We start from the raw sequence: 22077 nt of genomic DNA, 5'->3' as shown, positions 1-22077 counted from the left end.
AATATAAATCAAACAGACACAGTAACAACTGTGCCGCAATCACGTCGAACTACGTCAACTGTCACTGATGATGAACTCGGCGCTACATCCCGGTGTGGGCCTTGGCCTTCCTTGATCACGTCAATCATCATCATTGACAGTTGACGTAGTGCTACGTGTTGATTGCGGCACAGTTGTTGCTGTGCCCATACTGTGCAGTAGACGTAGTTCTACGTGTTTGCGGCACAGTTGTTTACTGTGCTAGTTTGATTTTTTATCTAATCACTAGTAGAGTAGAACTATGAATCAATTGGTTTATATAATATAATAAATAAGTGGAAAAGTAGCAAAATTGCACTCAGCCGCTGCTATAGTCACTGCAAACAAGGACAATTTTGTGAAAACATTCAGAAACATTATCGATAAAAATACATGTAAATGCAATTATTTTTTAGTTTGAGTGGCAGACCTCACCAAGTTATCAATGCAGATTCTGAATACTGCCCGGAAAAAAAATATTATATATAATTATATATAAATATATATGATTATATGTGATTATATATAATATTTGGTACTTTATATAAAATTATGTATGGATCCATATATCATTATATATGGACATATATAATTCAAAATATAACTAGATATGAACAAGAGATCATATATGCACTCATGGATACATAATATAAGATTCATATAAAAGTATATATAATCGTATATATGATTATATATAATTTCATCTAGCGTTATATATATAAAAAGCAAAATTTCCGTGTATAGCAGAATAAAAGACAAAATAAATTATGGTGAAATAATTACTCAAATTACTAAAGAGTATATATACTGTCCAATAACATACTATACCTTAAAAAACAATATAAAAATCAAACTTACAAGTTTACAATAAATTTGTGTTTTGTACTTGTGTTACAGTTGCGTTATCCATAAAATATGATGAATACCAATAATATTCAGCACGATATAGAATATATTTTTTCAATTCTTTTAAGTATTTAGTCTTCAATTTACCACTCCACCCATCATTTCTGTATGATTAAAAATAGAAATTAATATAAATTAATACAAATGTTGTTTGAATTTAAAAAATGTGCTTTTATCACACAAAAATATAGGTTAAAGAGAATAATGTGGAAAAAAATTAATTTTAAGTAAAAACTATCGTACAAATGTAATTTATACATACATGCATACATTACCCGGGAAAAAATGATTAGATATAATCATATATAATTATATCTGGTATATATATAATTATATATAATTATATATGTTTTTATATGGGGTCATATCTAATTATACATGGCCACATGTGCAATCAGTGGTCCCATATACAACCAGATATAGCACCATATCTACTTGTATATAAATGTATATAATTTTATGTGAAGCCAGATATAATGATATGTGAGTAGTGCACTCTACATATAATTAGATATAGTATTATATACAACTATATATGCAGTCATATATTGCCAGATATATTAATATGACTAATCTGGCGCTATATACAACCAGATATAGCACCATATCTAATCGTATATGAATGTATGTGAAGTCAGATATGTTGATATGTGAGTACTGCACCCGACATATAACTAGATATAGTATTATATACAACTATATATGCAGTCATATATAGCCGGATATATTAATATGACTAATCTTGTCCTATGTACAACCAGATATAGCACCATATCTAATCGTATATAAATGTATGTGAAGCCAGATAAAATGATATATGAGTAGTGCACCCTACATATAACTAGATATAGCATTATATACAACTATATATGCAGTCATATATAGCCAGATATATTAATGTGACTAATTTGGCGCTATATACAACCAGATATAGCACCATATCTAATCGTATATAAATGTATGTGAAGCCAGATATAATGATATATAATGATATATGAGTAGTGCACCCTACATATAACTAGATATAGCATACAACTATATATGAAGTCATATATAGCCAGATATATTAATGTGACTAATCTTGTCCTATGTACAACCAGATATAGCACTATATCTGTATAGATATAGATTCGCAAGTCATCATATATGCTGCAGATATTTAATCCTAAATTTAAAAATTTATTTGAATCGTTTTTATATATAGGGGAGACCGGGGCTAAGCCGACAACGGGGCAACTTGACACTAGGCTTTTTGCCAATTTAAATCTATCGTAGAAACTTGCCTTTCCTACTGTAAATGCGTCTTTATGTGCCGGAAAAAATGATTAGATATAATCATATTAATTATATTCTGGTCATATATATAATTATATATTAATTATATATGTTTTTATATGGGGTCATATCTAATATACATGGCCACATGTGCAATCAGTGGTCCCATATACAACCAGATATAGCACCATATCTACTTGTATATAATGTATATAATTTTATGTGAAGCCAGATATAATGATATGTGAGTAGTGCACTCTACATATAATTAGATATAGTATTATATTACAACTATATATGCAGTCATATATTGCCAGATATATTAATATGACTAATCTGGCGCTATATACAACCAGATATAGCACCAATATCTAATCGTATATGAATGTATGTGAAGTCAGATATGTTGATATGTGAGTACTGCACCCGACATATAACTAGATATAGTATTATATACAACTATATATGCAGTCATATATAGCCGGATATATTAATATGACTAATCTTGTCCTATGTACAACAGATATAGCACCATATCTAATCGTATATAAATGTATGTGAGCCAGATAAAATGATATATGAGTAGTGCACCCTACATATAACTAGATATAGCATTATATACAACTATATATGCAGTCATATATAGCCAGATATATTAATGTGACTAATTTGGCGCTATATACAACCAGATAGCACCATATCTAATCGTATATAAATGTATGTAAGCCAGATATAATGATATATAATGATATATGAGTAGTGCACCTACATATAACTAGATATAGCATTATATACAACTATATCTGAAGTCATATATAGCCAGATATATTAATGTGACTAATCTTGTCCTATGTACAACCAGATATAGCACTATATCTGTATAGATATAGATTCGCAAGTCATCATATATGCTGCAGATATTTAATCCTAAATTTAAAAATTTATTTGAATCGTTTTTATATATATTATAGATATTAAATTCAAAAATTCGTTACATAATATTATATAATTCAGTATTATAAAATAATATTGCAGGTCATGTGTGCGTATGGAACTTGCCCGGGAAAAAAAAAATTATATATAATTATATATAAATATATATGATTATATATAATGCAATTATATATGAATTTTGTCTCTATATGATTATATATAATTATATATAATCATATATAATCATATATGACCATATATAGTCAATATATATTGGAAAAGAACTGTTAACTTCGATAATAAAGCATTGATAAATTAAGATGTATATTTTTTCAAAGGCTATAGAATCAAAAGTAAAATAATTTATTCCATATATTACAACTTGGCACTGCTTGACATGAGACAGTGCCGTGTCTCTTGATACCGTTTTTATACCACTGTCCGTCAAATTTTAAATACGAGAAACGAATCCTATCGAATATATATATTATATAAAAAGTTTCACATACATTTTGACATGATTATATATAAGTTCATATAATTTATATATAAAGTATATATATAAGAATTAAGCATTTATCCATGTAGATTATATATGATTATATATAACCATATATAAACTTAAATTCGGATTATCCGATAGATGGCATCCGATAGGATTTATTTCTCGTATTTAAAATTTGACAAACAATGGTATAAGAATGATATCAAGAGACACGGCAGTATCTCACGCCAAGCAGCGCCAAGTTATATGTAAATCATTTCACTTTTGATTCTAGCTTTTGAAAAAATATACACTAAATTTATCAATGTTTTATTCCTTAATCGAAGTTAACAAAATTCTTTTTTAATATATATAAAATATTTATTATGTTAGATATAATCACATCTGATTATATATAAAATCGACATTAGATATAATTAGATATAAAAAATGGCCCGATATAATTGTATATAATTACATATAACCACATACAATTATATATAACCATATATGGTTATATAATTATATGTGGTTATATATAATTATATACAATTATATACAATTATATCGGGCCATTTTTTATATCTAATTATATCTAATGTCGATTTTATATAATCATATGTGATTATATCTAATCATTTTTTCTCGGGTATACATATGCAAATATATATTATAACATATGTACCTATATATACACACACAGTATATGTATCTGGATGACTCTTGTATTATGTATGAGAAATTAAAAAATATGTACCTATATTTAACAGTACAACCTATTGAACGGAATGAGCATATTCAATAGCGAACAAATTTAGCAGTAGTTAAATAATAATCGTCTAATGTCCATTTCTCTACCAATGTAGATTAACTTTAATAGCGGTTTAACTTGCTCTTTTCATCTTTTTCCAGTTCTTAAAATTAGAGAAAGATAAAGGTAAGTTAAACCAAGATCAAAGTTAATCTGCATTGGTAAAAAAGGATTAAACAGGAAAAATAAACCGCGACCCAGTTAGACAGTCGGTACCAAAACAGAATCCGACCGAAGTAACGCACCTGGATTCTACTAAGATTCGATACTTAAGAGCCACTTCGACCAAACTCCGATTAACTTAATTGTTGATTGGAATTGAGTCCATTGGAAATGACCAATCGCATTTGCTCATTAAGCAGATTGACAAATGCGATTGGTCATTTCCAATGGACTAATCAACGATTAAGTTAATCGGAGTTTGGTCGAAGTGGACCTATATAATAAGAACGCTTACAACCGATTCAGTATCAGGACATCGAGCCCGCCAAATAAATAGAGAAGAAAAGACGAAGCGGCGGGCAGTCTTTTCTTCAGAATAGACGAGTTATATTCAAGTTAACAAGCTATTAGTCTAAAGTTCCATTCGCGTAAAATGTTCACTGTCAATGCGCGCTAAATAATTAAAACCATTGTACTTTTAAATTTGGAGTTTATTTGAAATAAAGTGATTAATTTAAAAAGAGATTCGCGAGTGTTTATGATTCCTTGATCCCCGGCGGAAAAACAGATCCCAGTGCCGGCAACGGTACAGACTAGAATACTTAGAATACTTATTTAAGAAACACAAAAGAAAAAATGAAATATAATGCCGTGAAAAAGAAATGAAATTATAATATTATCCCAAGTATATTTATTAGAATACGAATGTCGCATAAAATATACTTTGTAGACAAAATTGAGTTTAAAGGAATACATACAATATTTCAGAAGGTATCTCTCAAAATTGCAGTAGTCTTAAGGATGCGGAAGATATTTAAAATGTATAAAATACTGTAAAAAATAAAATAAAATTATGAAATGTAACAGATAGCGTAATGAGAGGCGCAGAAATTGAAAACGGCAAATTATATGAGAGATAATAATTAGAGATGGACAAAATCTCCAGCAGCAACATACTTAGCGCGCCCGTATGGTATTTTAACATCAAAGCAGTCATCCGCACTCAAATTTGTGAGTATGCCATAGGTATCATGGATGATTATTAAAATTAATTAAAATTAATTGAAGTTAATTAAAATACTTGTAACTACAGCTTGTCATACATGACAGAATTAATTAAAAACCCTTCTGTACACACGATGTCCGTGCCCATCCATGCGCTCAATTTTTCACGCAACACATTCTGTTTGGCTTCTGTTACATTTTCCTGTAATAAAGGATGACGATGATAAATACATTTAGAGAACATTCTAACAGATAACATTCTACCATTCTAACAGTTGAATAGTAAGGTCATATAATCATGATATGAAAGTCAAGTAAGAATGATCCAAAGTGCACGCGCAAAATGACGCACGAGTATGCGTGAATTAATTACAAATATTTATAATTTAAGATACCAGATGAATCATAGATATAGTCACTTAGGAATACATGCTGCACTTGTTTTTTATATTTATTGTTTTATGTAGAAATGGAATTAATACTTTATATCACAAATTGTGGTCATTTTTTATTTTTGTCTCGTTGCTTTAATTTTAAAGGTGTAGAAAAGGTTAAATATAGCCAAAATTGAAGATTATAATGACTATATGATTGTTCGACGTAAAGTTACACATTGACATATGTATGTTTTTTGCTTACTGGGATATATCGGAGGAACAATAGTATAAAATGCTATCGTTTTGAAAGCGTCCATACGTGACGCATCGATCGTTTTATCGTGCACTATTAACCGCTGCGATTTTGTGTATGTATTGATATTTTTAAAATGTCTATAATCTTTTGCTCTACCTTATCTCTCTTTGAACTAGTTCTCTGACAAAAGTGCATCGTTCTCATCTGCTCATTTTTATCGAAGGGCAGTTTCAAAATGCGCGCGTAATACACTTATAGGAGCGTCTTAAAGAAACATTTATATAACTAATTCACGCTCGCGTGTGTCATTTTGAAAGTGCACTTTGAATCATATAATTCTTATTTGATTTTCAAATCATGTTACTATGACCTTACTATCATGACAAACACGCAACAATATTACCGCAGAACCGGCAGAACATTTTAAGATGTTGGTCTTAGCGTAATATATAAAATAAAAGAATTAAAATTCAAAATAAAAAGATATGTTGTTGGTCATAACATACAATATTAAACAAATTAAAAGTTAAAATTCGAAATTAAGAAGAGGCTCTGTTGTGGGCACAGCGTAATGTGATACACGTCCGCACGGTAATCAACAGTGTAGCAAATATGCTAGTCATCGTCCATTTATCGCAACTTATCCCAGTTAGAAAGGTAACGTCGATTTGACGTTAATTTGACGTCGAAAAAGTTGACAGCTGGTTAAGTCGAATTGATCGACGTCTTCGACGGCGAATCACTGTTAATCGACGAACTTTTTGACTGTTTTAGTTGACCCGACGTCGAATCAATGTCGATAATCATTTTGTGTATAATTCAGAATTTTTTCAAGTAGAAATAATAAAAGTTACGAAAGTTATACAAATATTTGCGTGACGCGTCCAAGCGCGCAAGGTCTCACGGTTCCCATAAAATCTGGACACTCAGTAATCTGACACAGAAAAACGAAACAGATTTTTTATCTACACATTCGGTTATCGTTGGAACTAGAATTATTAAAAACAAACTACTTTTTAAATTATTTTAATAGATATATAGATATTATTATTTTTCATTATGGTAGATATTAATCAGAATAGCTCGCATAAAATTTTTTGTAATACATGTAATACATCGATCATTTTTCATTCATAATAAATAAATCATGATTGACGCATAAAGCATCTTCAGACCTAAAGAAAATATGTATGACGTGCTGCTCTTCATCTCGTTGTTTTGCCGTGCGAGTACACGGTGCCACCAATATTGCAGTCTCTTTCTCTCTTTAACCATCGCCAATAATATTTAAGTATCATGCATATAGTGTCGATCTTTCAGTTCTTTTCCAACAACGCCGATCGTTATCCAACTGCTGACAGTAAAGCTTACCAACTTTCTGAGAAGGCATAATAATCGCACGAGAGACTCATTACATCCTTTTGTCATCCTGACGAGAGAAATAATCCACCGCCGCGCCGTCTCCAGGACGAAATCAGTTGTAAAAACTTACAAAGAGGTAGATAGATGTGATTCTTTATTTACGATTAAGGCTACGGTCAACGTGACGCTACAAATGCTTTGAAGCGTTCTTCTTCTCCTTCTTTCTTCATTGAAAGAAAAGAGAAGAGGAATGCTTCGAAGCATTTGTAGCGTCACGTTGACCGTAGCCTAACACTTCAACTACCTTAGGGACAATTGAAGAATATCCACGAAATTAACGCTATTCATCGAAATCGAAACAAATTCATCTTTCAGTATAATATTTGCCCTCCAATAAGCCAAGTATACAAATAAAAAACATTCATGCTCCATGTTTGTTCCGTATTTACATTTTCATGAATTTTGTTTTTATGTCGCCTACAAATATTTATTATACATTTTGATCTGGATGAGTCACATTTTTTATGTACTTTGCGTCACGATGCTAAAACTGTACCGCTTGATCCAACAACTCTATTCAATTTTAGAGTTTTACACATTTTGAGCAAATATGTTTACAACAGCTAAATGTAAGTAACCGTGTAAAACTCTAAAATCGGATAGAGTTGTTGGATCACGCGGTACGGTGTAGTATCGCGACACAAAGTACATATAAAATGTGACTCACCCAGATCGAGTGATCGAAATTTTATGTTTACTACGGCTATGTTTATGGTATCACCACTCGGTATTATACTAACAACAAGGGGACACTACGCGCTGTTCTCAGCCGTTGCTATTAGTGACTGCAAACAGGAGAAATTTTGTGGAAACATTCACGATAGAAACATTATCGATAGAAATAATACATGCAAATGTAATTATTTTTTAGTTTGAGCGGTAGACCTCATCAAGTCATCAGTAATGCAGATTCTAAATACTGGTATTCCTGGAAATTTTGCAGCAAATCTGATTAGCTTCTGATCTAGCTCTGAGGCATGACTAAATCATTTCCTAAAGTCTCATTTTATTCGTTAGGGTAAGCTGCTTAATATATGGATACAGGAAAATGTACATGAAAAGATACAGGAAAATATGTGCGTGTTTAAGTTTACATATATCACATAAATACAAATCCGTACAAAATTACCTTTCTTAAAAAAAAGGTAAAGAAAGGCGCCAAGTACACGTATAGTAGTGTATATGTTGTTACCTCGAAAAAAAAGAAAGTGGTAGTATTATACCTCGAAAAAACCTAAGTAACAAGTGGTAGACGTACTCTTTGTATCTCGAAAAATCTCGAAAAAATCTAAGCAGTAGTATCTTTATTTCCAAAAAATTATAACCCAAGTGATACACATCACAAAATTATGTTACCTTATCAAAGAAGAGTCGCGCTTCAAGTGATCTATTACAATTACAAAAAAAAGAAATGATATCTCTTTAAATTACAGCACCAATTACAGAGAGAACATATATATTGCCTCAAAAGATAATTGTTGCACTACTTTGAAAAATCTTTACATGCAATGGTGTCAATTAGAAAAAGAATGTATGATAACAATTTTATAAGACTAGCACCACAGACGCGCGCTTCGCGCGCGCTATTTAGCTTTAACATTATGCTATTACTATTACACTATTAATTTCTTGATACACACAACTGTCAAAATATACGATGACAGCTGCAAATGAAGTAAGCGCAGCGAGAAAACCAATCAGCATCGCGGAAAAAGCGGCAACAATAAATTCGACTATCGACTTAACATGCCTTTTTTTAGAAAGGATTAAAAAATTTTATTTAAATTTAACAAGGGAATACAAGATATTTAAATACAAAGTTTACATGTGTATTTTTTAGTGGTCACAAAGAATTACAGAGGAACAGTACAAAATAAAAATATTTTATTAAAATATTTAATCCAACGAGGGAATACAAGGTATTTAAATACAAAGTTTATATATGTATTTTTCAATAGAATAAAAGATTTAATCACAAAGAATTACAGAGATAGTACAAAATAAAAATATTTTATTAAAATACATAAATTTTTCTTGTAAAAAAACTTGGCGCTGCTAGACCTCGAAATTTTAAATAAATAAGGATAACAATAAATAAAAATAATTCATAGAAGAATGCGACGGAAGTAACAAAATGATTATCAGCGTGGTGTGTATGTGCGAGCGAATGATATGGGTGTGCGTGACGACGGCGAATAATGCGGCTTATAATTAAGTATAGGATAAGTTTATTTATTTATTTAAAATTTCGAGGTCTAGCAGCGCCAAGTTTTTTTACAAGAAAAATTTATGTATTTTAATAAAATATTTTTATTTTGTACTATCTCTGTAATTCTTTGTGATTAAATTTTTTATTCTATTGAAAAATACATATATAAACTTTGTATTTAAATACCTTGTATTCCCTCGTTGGATTAAATATTTTAATAAAATATTTTTATTTTGTATTGTTCCTCTGTAATTCTTTGTGACCACTAAAAAATACACATGTAAACTTTGTATTTAAATATCTTGTATTCCCTTGTTAAATTTAAATAAAATTTTTTAATCTTATAAAATTGTTATCATACATTCTTTTTCTAATTGACACCATGTAAAGATTTTTCAAAGTAGTGCAACAATTATTTTTTGAGGCGATATATATGTTCTCTCTGTAATTGGCGCTATAATTTAAAGAGATATCATTTCTTTTTTGTAATTGTAATAGATCACTTGAAACGCGACTCTTCTTTGATAAGGTAACATAATTTTGTGATGTGTATCACTTGGGTTATAATTTTTTGGAAATAAAGATACTACTGCTTAGATTTTTTCGAGATTTTTCGAGATACAAAGAGTACGTCTACCACTTGTTACTTAGGTTTTTTCGAGGTATAATACTACCATTTTCTTTTTTTTCGAGGTAACAACATATACACTACTATACGTGTACTTGGCGCCTTTCTTTACCTTTTTTTTAAGAAAGGTAATTTTGTACGGATATCACGCCTTTTTGTAGTATTACGCATTTTATAAACACTTGGCGCTGCTATTAGGGTAAAGCTATTTGGAGGTATTATACTACCACTTTGTTTTTTTCGGGGTAACAACATAATACATATACACTACTATGCGTGTACTTGGCGCCTTTTTTTACCTTTTTTTTTTAAATTTTACTTACTTATAATTATTTTGCAAATTTCTAATTTGGAAAATATTTGTTTCTTTTTTGCACCATACCAACTGTACTTCATCGCCAGGTCATTAGAAATCATTAGTTTCATCAGTCGCAAACATGATGTTTTCATGTTTTCACATAATACAAATGCCAGTTGTGTCGTCTGAAATATTTGTAAATATTTGAAACAATAAAAAAAAACGTACAAAGTATAGAATGTACGGAAATTTTATAATATTAAAAATTAGACATTTGATTTACTTACCATTTCACTTCGATAAGATGCATTATTTTTTAATTTTGTTTCCATCGCTTCAAGATCGTTTTTATCCTTCAATGGCAGATCTTGAAAAATATCAATTTTTTGTCTTTCTTCCGTTTCGAAAGTACCAGTTGAAAGTTTGTCAACGCGCTGTTCAATATTTTTTATGGCCGTGAGCATGGTATTTATTTTCATGTTCATATCCGTTACTTTTCGAATTAAATATTGTGTAGGACTGTTTGATTCTAAAAAACATTCAAAACAGATTCCATTTATGTATGAAAAGAAAAGATAACATTTTCAGAAATTCTACAAATTAAAAATATGAAAAAATGTAATCTGAACTACAAATAAAAAATATGACGCAAAATTTTTTCAGAATAAATAACATTACAACTCAAATATAGATAATAATCGTAAGTAAAATAGGAACTATTTGCATACTTACTTCGTTTACAATTGTCATTTGGTCCTAGTACTTTAGTCTTCTTTGCTGCTAACGACATTACTGAAGCATTAACCTTATCATTATCGCCATCATCACATGATTCTTCATCTTCAGAAATATTTTTATTTTGTGGACCTAAATGTAATAAAATAATATTACCATTACTATTTCAATACAATTTTAACATACTGATCTCACATTTACCTACATATAAAACTACAATTACTAGATTAACAATATGAAAAATTCATGAATAATTGTAAAATATAAAGTAAAATAAAAATTACTTGTATACTAACCTTTATTAGAGGTCAAGCTCGGACTTAATACATCATTATCTTCATAATCTCGCTCATTACTTTCAATATAAACTGGGTCGTCTTCTTTTTCTTCTTCTATTTGATAATTCCTAGACCCACCGGGTCTAATGTAGCCAGAACCAACAACTGGTGGTGGATCTAAAAGTAATGAAACAATGTAACCATTGTATATATTATTTATACAGTTTTCAGATAGATAGGCTGTGTTCAGCGAAAAAAGCAGCTCACTGAGTGCTCACTGAGCTGCTTTTCCGCTGAACGTAGCCATAGATATCTAAAATATAGATATACTCAGTTATAAACCCAAGATAGCCACTTATAAATTTTTTGTGTAAATCTCATTTCAACAAAAATTATACTTACGAAAATCTTTCTTTCCTACATTGTAGTGATTGTTTGATGCAGTATTTTCCGTTGTCTTTGTACTCTGTCTCTTATCATATGATCTGTCATCAAAACCTGAAAATCATACAACAATACGTTACTGAAACATTATTCTATTATTTTTTAGTGTATTAATATATATATACTAGGTGCGCAACTAAGTTTCCGGGTTTCACACATAGATGGCACCAATAACACATGTACTCGACTTACATGTCTGAAGTTGTCTGAAGTTATAGCACGGACATCTGTTAACAATAACCAGTCGTTATATAAACACATATCGCAACGCAAAAATATTTTTTCTAACAACGGAGATGTCGAGCTTTGTGCCAAATAAACAGCATTTGCGGGAAGCTTTGCTTTTCTGCTTTAACTTGAAAAAAAATGCAGCTGAAGCACGTCGTTTGCTTGAGGAGGCCTACGGCGAACATGCACCATCGAAAACTACCTGTGAAGATTGGTTTAAACGCTTCAGAAGTGGCGATTTCGACACTGAGGACAAGGAGCGCTCCGGAAGACCAAAAACAATTGAGGACGCCGATCTGCAAGCGTTATTGGATGAAGATGATACGCAAACACAAGATCAACTTGCAGAGGCATTAAACATGACTCACCAAGGTATTTCCAAACGTTTACATGCCATGGGAAAAATTCAAAAGGAAGGAAAATGGGTGCCGCATGAGTTGACTGAGAGACAGATGGAAAATCGAAGAGCCACTTCCTAAATTTTGCTTTTGCGGCATGAAAGAAAGAGTTTTCTTCATCGAATTGTTACTGGCGATGAGAAGTGGATATATTTAGAGAATCCCAAACGCAAAAAATCGTGGCTTTCACCTGGTGAAGAATCAACATCGACGGCACGGCCAAATCGTTTTGGAAAGAAGACAATGCTCTGCGTTTGGTGGGACCAGAAAGGAATCGTGTACTATGAGCTGCTGAAACCGGGCGAAACTGTCAATGGGCATCGCTACCGACAACAACTGATCAATTTAAACCATACATTGCTCGAAAAACGGCCAGAATGGGACACGAGACACGAACGAGTGATATTGCAGCACGACAACGCTCCGTGCCATCGCAGTTCCATCGTCCAGGACACCATCAAAACGCTGAAATGGGATCTGCTACCGCACCCGCCGTATTCGCCAGACCTGGCGCCTTCCGATTATCACTTGTTCCGGTTCGATGGCGCATGGCTTGGCTGGGCTACACTTGACCAATTTCGAAGAAGTGCAAAATTGGTTGGATGAATGGTTTCGGTCCAAAGACGCGTCGTTTTATTGTCGCGGTATTCATGTATTGCCAGAGAGATGGCGAAAATGTATAGCTAGCGAGGGACGATACTATGAATAAACCATTTTTTGTATTTCTCTTGAAATTTTCCATTTTTTATTGATAAAAAAAACCCGGAAACTTAGTTGCGCACCATATATATATATACATATATATATATATATAAGCAAATGTCCCGACTGACTCATAAACGCCCAGCCCAAACCCCTAAACTTAGAAACAGGAAATTCGGGGAGTATATTTTTTCCGTTTAAGCTAGTGCTTTATAAAGTTCTTACTTTTTTGTGCATTTCCGGTTTTTTTCAAATAAATATTTTTGTTTGAAAACTTCGGTACTTTTGGCATGCTGTCTAATATAATACTGTCATCTGACAGTTCAATATCATTGCTGCTCATTGATGAGTTCATATCTTTTTTAGCTCTATTTTTTCTTGTTCTTTTACGAGATTCATCTTTCTCGGTATTTGATGTAAGATCAGACTCTTCTTCGGCTCGTTTCAACTTTTGTCTTGCCACGTCATAACTCACTGCAACAAAATAACATAATGGAAATAAAAACATGTACCATTGTCCTATAATTATTAATAGACATCAACAAACATTAATATTGCATGTGGAAAACAAATAATAATACACATATATTTCAGAAACAAATATAATGTTACTTACTATATGTCCCATATATTTTTCGAATGGAACATTTTGTCCATAGATTCCGGCTCCTCCATACGTTTAACTGCTTTGTCGTGTCTTGCAGTACTAGTGTAAATAGGCCAAAAGGCTTCCGTCAGATCTTTAGTCAACCAATTCTTTGGAACTACTGAGAGTCCATCTTCAAATTCAACGACTACGTACATCTTCATCGTGCCAGCAATTCTGTTTCAATACATATTACATTTTGCTATGTATCAATGGAAAAACTGCATATTTGTCATTTCCATGCGGCAACTTCACATATTTTCTAATAACATTTTTTAATGGCCACGATTTCAATTCTGAGCATGAGTGCACATTATAAATTCCAAGTAATGATGATGGACAAGGAATATTATATAGGTCGTTTTTTTCTAAAAATTCGCGACCTATAATGACTGGAATATTTCGCTCTGAACAGTGTGTTATATTTTCTATACATACAATGGCACCACAATTTAAGCCGCAACAACTATCTGCGAGTGTCCCAGCTTTCAATGTAATTCCGTTATACTTCACAATTTTATATTGTGGATTGTTACAATTGGAAACAAGTGGACCATCATAATGCAAATTTGTTAAATTCGGATGTACCAAAACAGAATGTGATGAAAGAGAAGTTGATAGTGATAAATCCGAGTTTATTTCTTTTTCAAAATATCTCCGCACAACTTGAATGCCACAACTTACAGGTTCACTTCTCCTAACTTGGCCACCATCTAGAAATTTTTCTTTTCTCTTAGATCGTCTGCTTCCTCGCTCCACACATACTGCTTTCCTCCTATATTCATCTTTTTATATCCTACTTTAACTATCTTCCCATCTTCTTTCTCTATTCTTGCACGCTCCTTTATTTTTCTCTGTACCTCTCTCTCCGTCTTCGTCAGATCATGGTCAATATAGATTCTGCCTACCGCTTTGTCCTTTAGTTTTTTCTTCTCTTTCATTAGCTTCTCTTTGATTTCCCAGTCCTCCAATTCTATTATTACCACTTCTCTTCCTTCCATTCCCACGGTTTGAACACTTCTTACCTCATTTTTTTACCTTAAATTCTTGCTCTAGCAATTCCCTAGCTACGTCTTTTATGCTTCTCGACTTTGTGTTTGTATTCAACCCTCTTATTACTATCTTGTTCCTTCTCTCTCTTTTCTCTTTTTCTTCTATTATTCTTTTCGATCTTCTGACTTCTTGTCCTATTTCGTCCCTTGCCTCCCCCTTCCCTTCTCGCGACTCTTCTTTTCCTTTATTTTGTTTTACTAATTCCGCTACTTTCTCCACTATTTGTTCTATATTTTCTCCTTTAGCAACTCCGGTGTCTCCTCTCCATCTCTCCATCACTTTCATTCTCTCTTCCATCTCTACCAGCTTCTTCTCCATTCTATCCACTCTCAGCTCCCAGTTTTCTTTTATTTCCTTTATCTCGTTCCTCAGTCCTACCATTTCTATTTTAAGTTCCCTCAGCAACCCCATCAGTATTCCTTCTTCCTTCTTTATCTCCCTCTCCTCTCCTGTCTGCTTCAAACCTGGTGGTGTTCTATCCATCATATTACTTCTCTTAAATGTTTCATCTGCCATTCTCTCCCTCTCTTCTCGTTTCCTCTTGATATGTTCCTTCTCTTTCTCCTTATCTCCACCCCGTACGTAATCCAGTATGCTCAACGAATCTGCTCTTTCCCTTCCTTTCAGATCCCTCGCGGTCTTCTTTTTGCCTGTGCCTTGCACTTCATTCGGCATGTAGACGGAGCTTAAGCACGCCTGCCCAGTACCGCCTACCCTCTCCGCCGCGAGTCGCCATCCGTCCCACCGATTCGCCTGCCTATCTACCTCATCTGTAAATTAACCGTGCCTACCGCGTGTTGCTACCTTATCTTAACTTAACCTATTCTGACTCCCTTTTTTAATTCTTGCTTATACTCCTCTTTGTCACTTTTCGCGTCTTCCCCTCAATTACGTCGCTTCCACCCCTCTCAACTCACCCTCTCCTGCCCCCGGCACCTTAACAAACTATCGTCTACTCTAAATATTCGCTAGAATTATCGCACTCATACACTCTCTGACACTCATTCGTCCACATCCGCTAACCAAGTCCATATATGTCCTTATATATAATCTTATATAATCATATATGACCATATAAACTCTTATCAGGCCAAAATTCATATATGATAAGATGGCTTCTTATATGAGCATATAAGACATTATAAGAGATATTTTTTTATATGCCCTTATATAATCTTATATAATCATATATGACCATATAAGTTCTTATCAGGCCAAAATTCATATATGAGCATATAAGATCGCTTCTTATATAATCATATAAGACATTATAAGAGATTTTTTTTCCCGGGCTCATTTCAAGATTTCCACGTTGTTGGAACTTGAAACTAAAGATATTTTCAAATCAAGAATATTATTTTTTTCTATGTACCTTAAAAAACAATATAATAATCAAACTTACAAGTTTACAATAAATTTATGTTTTGTACTTGTGTTACAGTTGCGTTATCCATAAAATATGATGAATACCAATATTCAGTACGATATAAAATCTAGCTCGAAAAACTTGGACGAATATGGACTTGTAATGATATTTAAAGACATATTCGGAGTAAATTCTCAAAATAAATTGCCAAATCATTTCGATGCCTGGACCGTAAAAAAACAATGCGACTGGATAAAAAAAAACATAGCAGAATTATTTCCAAATATGCCGCAGTCTTTACACAGCGTCATACCAGCGTTCTTTTGCCAATTAAATGATGACCGAACCTTGGAAAAGTTACCTGAATGGATGGATATGGATAAATATCGCAGGGGACAAAAATTTGTCCAAAAAAATTACACCGCGATAATCTTATCCAAAATAATGGGCTTGATGTATATTTATACATTTCAAGAAGAACTAGGGCCAATTATTTTGGGAGAACATAGCCATACGCCGTATTTAGGATTCCAAAAGTAAGTATCCTTCTAAAATATTGTATTTATATATAAACATCCCTGGTGGAAAATTATCTCAGAATTTTTCATGTTATTAATTAATTAGAATTTCTATAAAAATTTTCAAATTTTCTCAGAATACTCTAAATTTTCCAGATTTTTTTATACGAATTGGAACGTTTTCATAAAAACTCACAATCAGATAAAATAAAAATAATCGAATAAGATACAAGCCATTTTCGGTCTAAGCATAGATCTTAGGCAGCTCAATATTAATTTTTTCCATATATATGTATTATTAATAATACATCTATATTCTAACTTTTTACTGCGCGCCGATCACAGCCGGACTTGAAACGCAGCTATCGTTGGAACATTAAACACCCTTCCCTCCCCACAATTAAATCGATGCGATTTAATTATTTAAAATCTGTAAAGAATTTATTGCTAAAAATGTTACCTCAGCCAGGATTCGAATCTGGAATCTCCCTCAAAATAAAAATAATATATTTTTCGCTAATATATTTTTGTAGAAATCTGAATAAATATGAGAAAATCTGTAAAATTTATTATAAATTTTCATACATACGGGTACTGAAATATTCCGAAAATCTTTATCCAATTATTTCTGGAAGTATTTGAAAAATTTCATATATAATCAGTCAAAAAGTTCGTCGATTAACAATGATTCGATGTCGAATACGTCGATCAATTCAACTTAACCAGCTGTCAACCTCTTCAACGTCAAATTAACGTCAAATCGACGTCACCTTTCTAACTGGGATTAGGTATTTTTTCAGAATTTTTCATAAGTTCGAATTCTTGCAAAATTTCTGAGAAAATATGAGAAATATGTGAAAATATGAGAAAAATATGAGAAATTTTTCACCAGGAATATAAGTAATAAGTACTTTATACATTTTCATAAATATATTTTATACATTTCAAAGGTACATAGCGACTGTAAAACGGATGTTCAGCTGGTATGATGGAGAGCCTTGGATTAAGGGAACAGAAGCTTACACAAATATGCAAGTAGTACGTAGTAAGCATGTGGCGATAAGGAGAAAGGTGTGTCAGATGGATAATGAGCAAATTGCTGCTGCGTGCACATTCGCAAATCCATGGTGTGTAGATCGTGAATTGCTTCTGAAGGATTTCGCTGCGATTTCTTCACCTGAGAAATTTGGACAGCGTCATACAATCATCAACAAATCACCATACAAACCGAAAGGTATAAACAACGCCGACTTTTCATTTGCTCAGTGTTGTTTCATAGTTGCACCTTTGCTCTATCCACAAAATATTGGAATACACGACCCGACCGACGAAGACTTGGAGGCTTTCTGCTATATGTGGAAATGTTATGGATATTTTCTTGGAATGGAAGATGAGTATGTATAGTGCAATTATAATATATACTGTGTACTGTGTTATAATCACATGTATATTAGGTTGGGGAGAAAGTAATCTGGATTTTTTATATATCCAGGTACAACTTTTGCCGTGGCAGCCTCGAAAACATAAAACAACGCGTGAATGACCTTTTTCAATATTGGGTAATACCAAATTTTAAGGAATTGACACCAGAATGGGAGCACATAATCAGATGTCTTGTTGAACATATAAATTATTGGCCTGTAATATTTTATATGCCTTTTAAAGTGATGATATTAATCGCCACAGACACGCTAAATCTAAAGATGCCTAATTTATACGCGTCACTTAATTACACAGAGTGGATCCTTTATAAGATCTACAAGTAAGTAATATATTTATCAAATTAATTAACAGAAAGATATAGAGAAAATTCATAAAAAATATTAACTTTAATTCTATGTATTATAAAATTCTATGTATTATAAAATTCTATGTATTATAAAATTCGAATATTTTCAGGGATAAGAAAGTTATTTTTTAAAAGTAACTAGTTACCGTTACTCGTTACCGAGTCAATAAAGTAACTAGTTACCTAACGGATAGTATTGTATTAGTAACTGATATAGGCTGCGGTCCATTTGATGTTACAAGTGCTTCGAAGCGTTCTTTTTCTTCTTCTTTCTCCATTGAAAGAAAGGAGAAGAAGAATGCTTCGAAGCATTTGTAGCATCAAATGGACCGCAGCCATAGTTACTGATTCTCAAAAGTAACTCGTTATCGTTACCATTACTTAAAAAGTAACGATTCGTTACTTTTTTCGTTACTTTTTTAATACTACAATGAGGTCACAGACTAAAAAATTTACTTTTGTAATATTTTTTGTTAAAATATTAATAAAAGTAATAAAATTTTATATTTTAAATCGCAAGACCACAAAAAATTTAAAGAGAAATGTTTTAATGCTTAAAATGCAAATAAAAAATTTTAGTTTTCATTAAATTTATAAATACAGCCAAATTTATACTTTCTTTGTACTCTTAATTTTATGTTTAAAAATTTTAACACGAAAAAGTGCAGCGGCGAGCGCCCGGCCTCAAAGCTGGTATTCATAAAGTTTGTTCTTATACTAATACGGCTTTGTGATTGGTAACAACACGAATATACGAAAATTGTGTCATAAATATAGAATCAAAATTAAAAAGTAACGTTAAAAGTATGAACTGTTAAATTCGTTACCATTACTGAAAAAATGTAACTACGTTACCGTTACAGTTACAAAAAGGAAAAAATAACGCCGTTACGAGTCCGTTACGAAAAAGAAGAAACTGTAACAGTAACGGCGTTACAAGTAACGCGTTACTTCCCAATCCTGAATATTTTATACATTCTACATTTCTGTAATTTTGATAATTTCAGATTTCTGTTCTACGCAACTAAATTTTCACCTATAAGAGTCACTCTTAATAGTATGATACGGAAGGGCATGTATAAGGCAGCGAACTACAGTACAGACAAACTACAAAAAATTTATGAAAAATCGACGAAAATTGTACCCGATTTTTCTATTACGTAATACAGACGTATACCCTTACGGAAAGAAACTACAGCGGATTACAGAAAATTATATTACAGGAACTACATAAAAGTATTACACAAAATTACAGACTGAAGTATTGTAATATACTGTAATATTTTCGTACTATACGCTCGGATTACAGGAAAATATTACAGGATTACAGGACTACAAGATTGCAGTCCTCTTAATACTAGAGGACACTGATTTCCGATATTCACCCGGCATAAAAAAAAATTATTTTTTCTTAGTTTTATTACTTTTTTATAACTAAATTTGTTTCTTAAGATGCAGTCTATGATTATAAATATTTTCTTGTATTTGAAAAACACACTTACCTTGGTGGGATTCGAACTCGGGATCTCGGGACCTCTGGATCGTGAGCCAACTGCCTTACGTGGTAGACTACTTCTTAATTTGATGTAAGTGTTATATATAGTCTACATATGTCATAACCAGCACAAATATATAATTTTTCAAAAATCATCTTAAGAAACAAATTCAGTTTAAAAAGAGTAATAAAATTTTAAATTGGATATATGATATAATATTTCTTAAAGTCGGGTGAATGTCAGAAACCAGTGCCGGCTCATTATGAAATTACTTATAAAATATGAAATTAAAAAATAATAAAATGTGGTTAAAAAGTGATACATTAAATCTAATAAATTTCAAACAATATTTATAGAAATAATTTATATATATACAGCTGCATTGAAGTAAAAGTATACTATATATGGAGGTGGAGGGGTAAAAACCACAGTGGTGTAACTCAAATTTTTAAAAATATTTTCTCGTGTGCATAGATGCAATCTGTACAATATATAAATTGCATCTATGCACACGAGAAAATATTTTTAAAAATTTGACTTACACCACTGTGGTTTTTACCCCTCCATATATGATAAGACTCGCTATTTCAAATTTTATGGATTACTGGTAGCATTACGTTTAATACACATGTGTAGTAGTGTATTACACATTTTGTAGATTACATGTGTAGTCTACTACACAAGTCACTTACCACACGTGTAGTATATTACACATATAATGGATTACACGTGTAGTCTACTACACAAGTCACTTACCACACGTGTAATATATTACATATATAGTGGATTACACGTGTAGTGGATTTCACCCTTCATGATTAGACGTGTATTCCATATTACAGGGATTTCACGCACTAAGTAATTACAGCGTGTAATAACTACAGATTATTGTGTTCCTTTCTGTGATAACTACAGGTGGTCCTGTAGTAACTACACAAGTGTAATATTTACTGGCTGTAGTTTCTTTCCGTAAGGGATAAGAGAGCACGGAATGGTAATTTTATGATTTGCTTCTCACGGAAAACTATTATAACCTTATATATAGACATTTTCGTATTATAAACTATTTATAATATGTTAATATTAATTACTAACATATGTGACTATGAATATTATTATTAATATTTGATGTAGTTTTACGCGTGTTTGTTTTTGTCGATAAAGTAGTATGCAAGTATGCCGACGTCTCTCAAGCGTCGAACGAGGCTGATCGAGCGACGATCTACGCGAGCGGTTCAGGGTTCAGTAGCTCTAACGCAGCCATTGAAAGCGGCTAGTCACGTATAGAAATATATAAGCGTTGTATCTTTTCTTAAATATATATCAAGAGTGTTAATTTGCAATCAACATTTCGGTTTTGAGCACTTTATACCAACTCATTATTCCTGAGTCCCCCTCCTCTCCTTACACTCGTCTGCGTCAACAAATATTTTTATTATAACCATCAAGATGTTTCTCTCGATTGGTATAGCAGCACCAAGCGTCTTTTATGTCACATTTCTTTATTATATATTATCTTTGTCTTCTTCTTTGATATAATACATACTATGGTCTTCAAAAATTTTTTGTTTTATTTTAATATCAAATTATTTTATAGATAGAATAGTTCAAGTTTCATAAAATTGTGAATCTATTATGAA

General features: G+C 32.0%; 1 protein-coding gene and 1 pseudogene across 2 annotated transcripts; one reads left to right on the top strand and one right to left on the bottom strand.

Moving 5' to 3' along the window:
- The first annotated feature begins 7547 nt into the window (after window positions 1–7547).
- LOC139786430 (uncharacterized) lies at window positions 7548–21784 on the top strand. Of its 2 annotated transcripts, XM_071725598.1 has the most exons (6): window positions 7548–7725; window positions 16710–17170; window positions 18103–18546; window positions 18645–18914; window positions 19949–20112; window positions 21412–21784. In XM_071725598.1, the coding sequence occupies exons 2-5, from the start codon at window positions 16728–16730 to the stop codon at window positions 20103–20105; spliced, it is 1314 nt and encodes a 437-aa protein (XP_071581699.1). In that variant the 5' UTR covers window positions 7548–7725; window positions 16710–16727; the 3' UTR covers window positions 20106–20112; window positions 21412–21784. The 2 variants fall into 2 exon arrangements, with proteins under 2 accessions (XP_071581699.1, XP_071581698.1); XM_071725597.1 differs by having other exon boundaries at window positions 19949–21784.
- Window positions 10735–15039, bottom strand: LOC139786431 (uncharacterized; annotated as a pseudogene).
- Window positions 21785–22077: the final 293 nt, after the last annotated feature.

Source organism: Temnothorax nylanderi, unplaced genomic scaffold (assembly GCF_030848795.1).
Source record: "Temnothorax nylanderi isolate EJ_2023f unplaced genomic scaffold, tnyl_v1.0 TNYL_tig1034_pilon, whole genome shotgun sequence".
NCBI lineage: Eukaryota > Metazoa > Arthropoda > Insecta > Hymenoptera > Formicidae > Temnothorax > Temnothorax nylanderi.
The sequence above is the reverse complement of the archived record's forward strand: the minus strand, read 5'-3'. Positions and strand labels throughout refer to the sequence as shown.

Bases quoted from the DNA above. Each gene is read 5' to 3' on its own strand.
- LOC139786430 (XM_071725598.1), top strand. From the start codon at position 16,728: ATGATGAATACCAATATTCAGTACGATATAAAATCTAGCTCGAAAAAC. The intron at 17,171-18,102 runs GTAAGTATCCTT...TACATTTCAAAG, and splicing joins CCGTATTTAGGATTCCAAAA to GTACATAGCGACTGTAAAAC. The intron at 18,915-19,948 runs GTAAGTAATATA...TGATAATTTCAG, and splicing joins ATCCTTTATAAGATCTACAA to ATTTCTGTTCTACGCAACTA.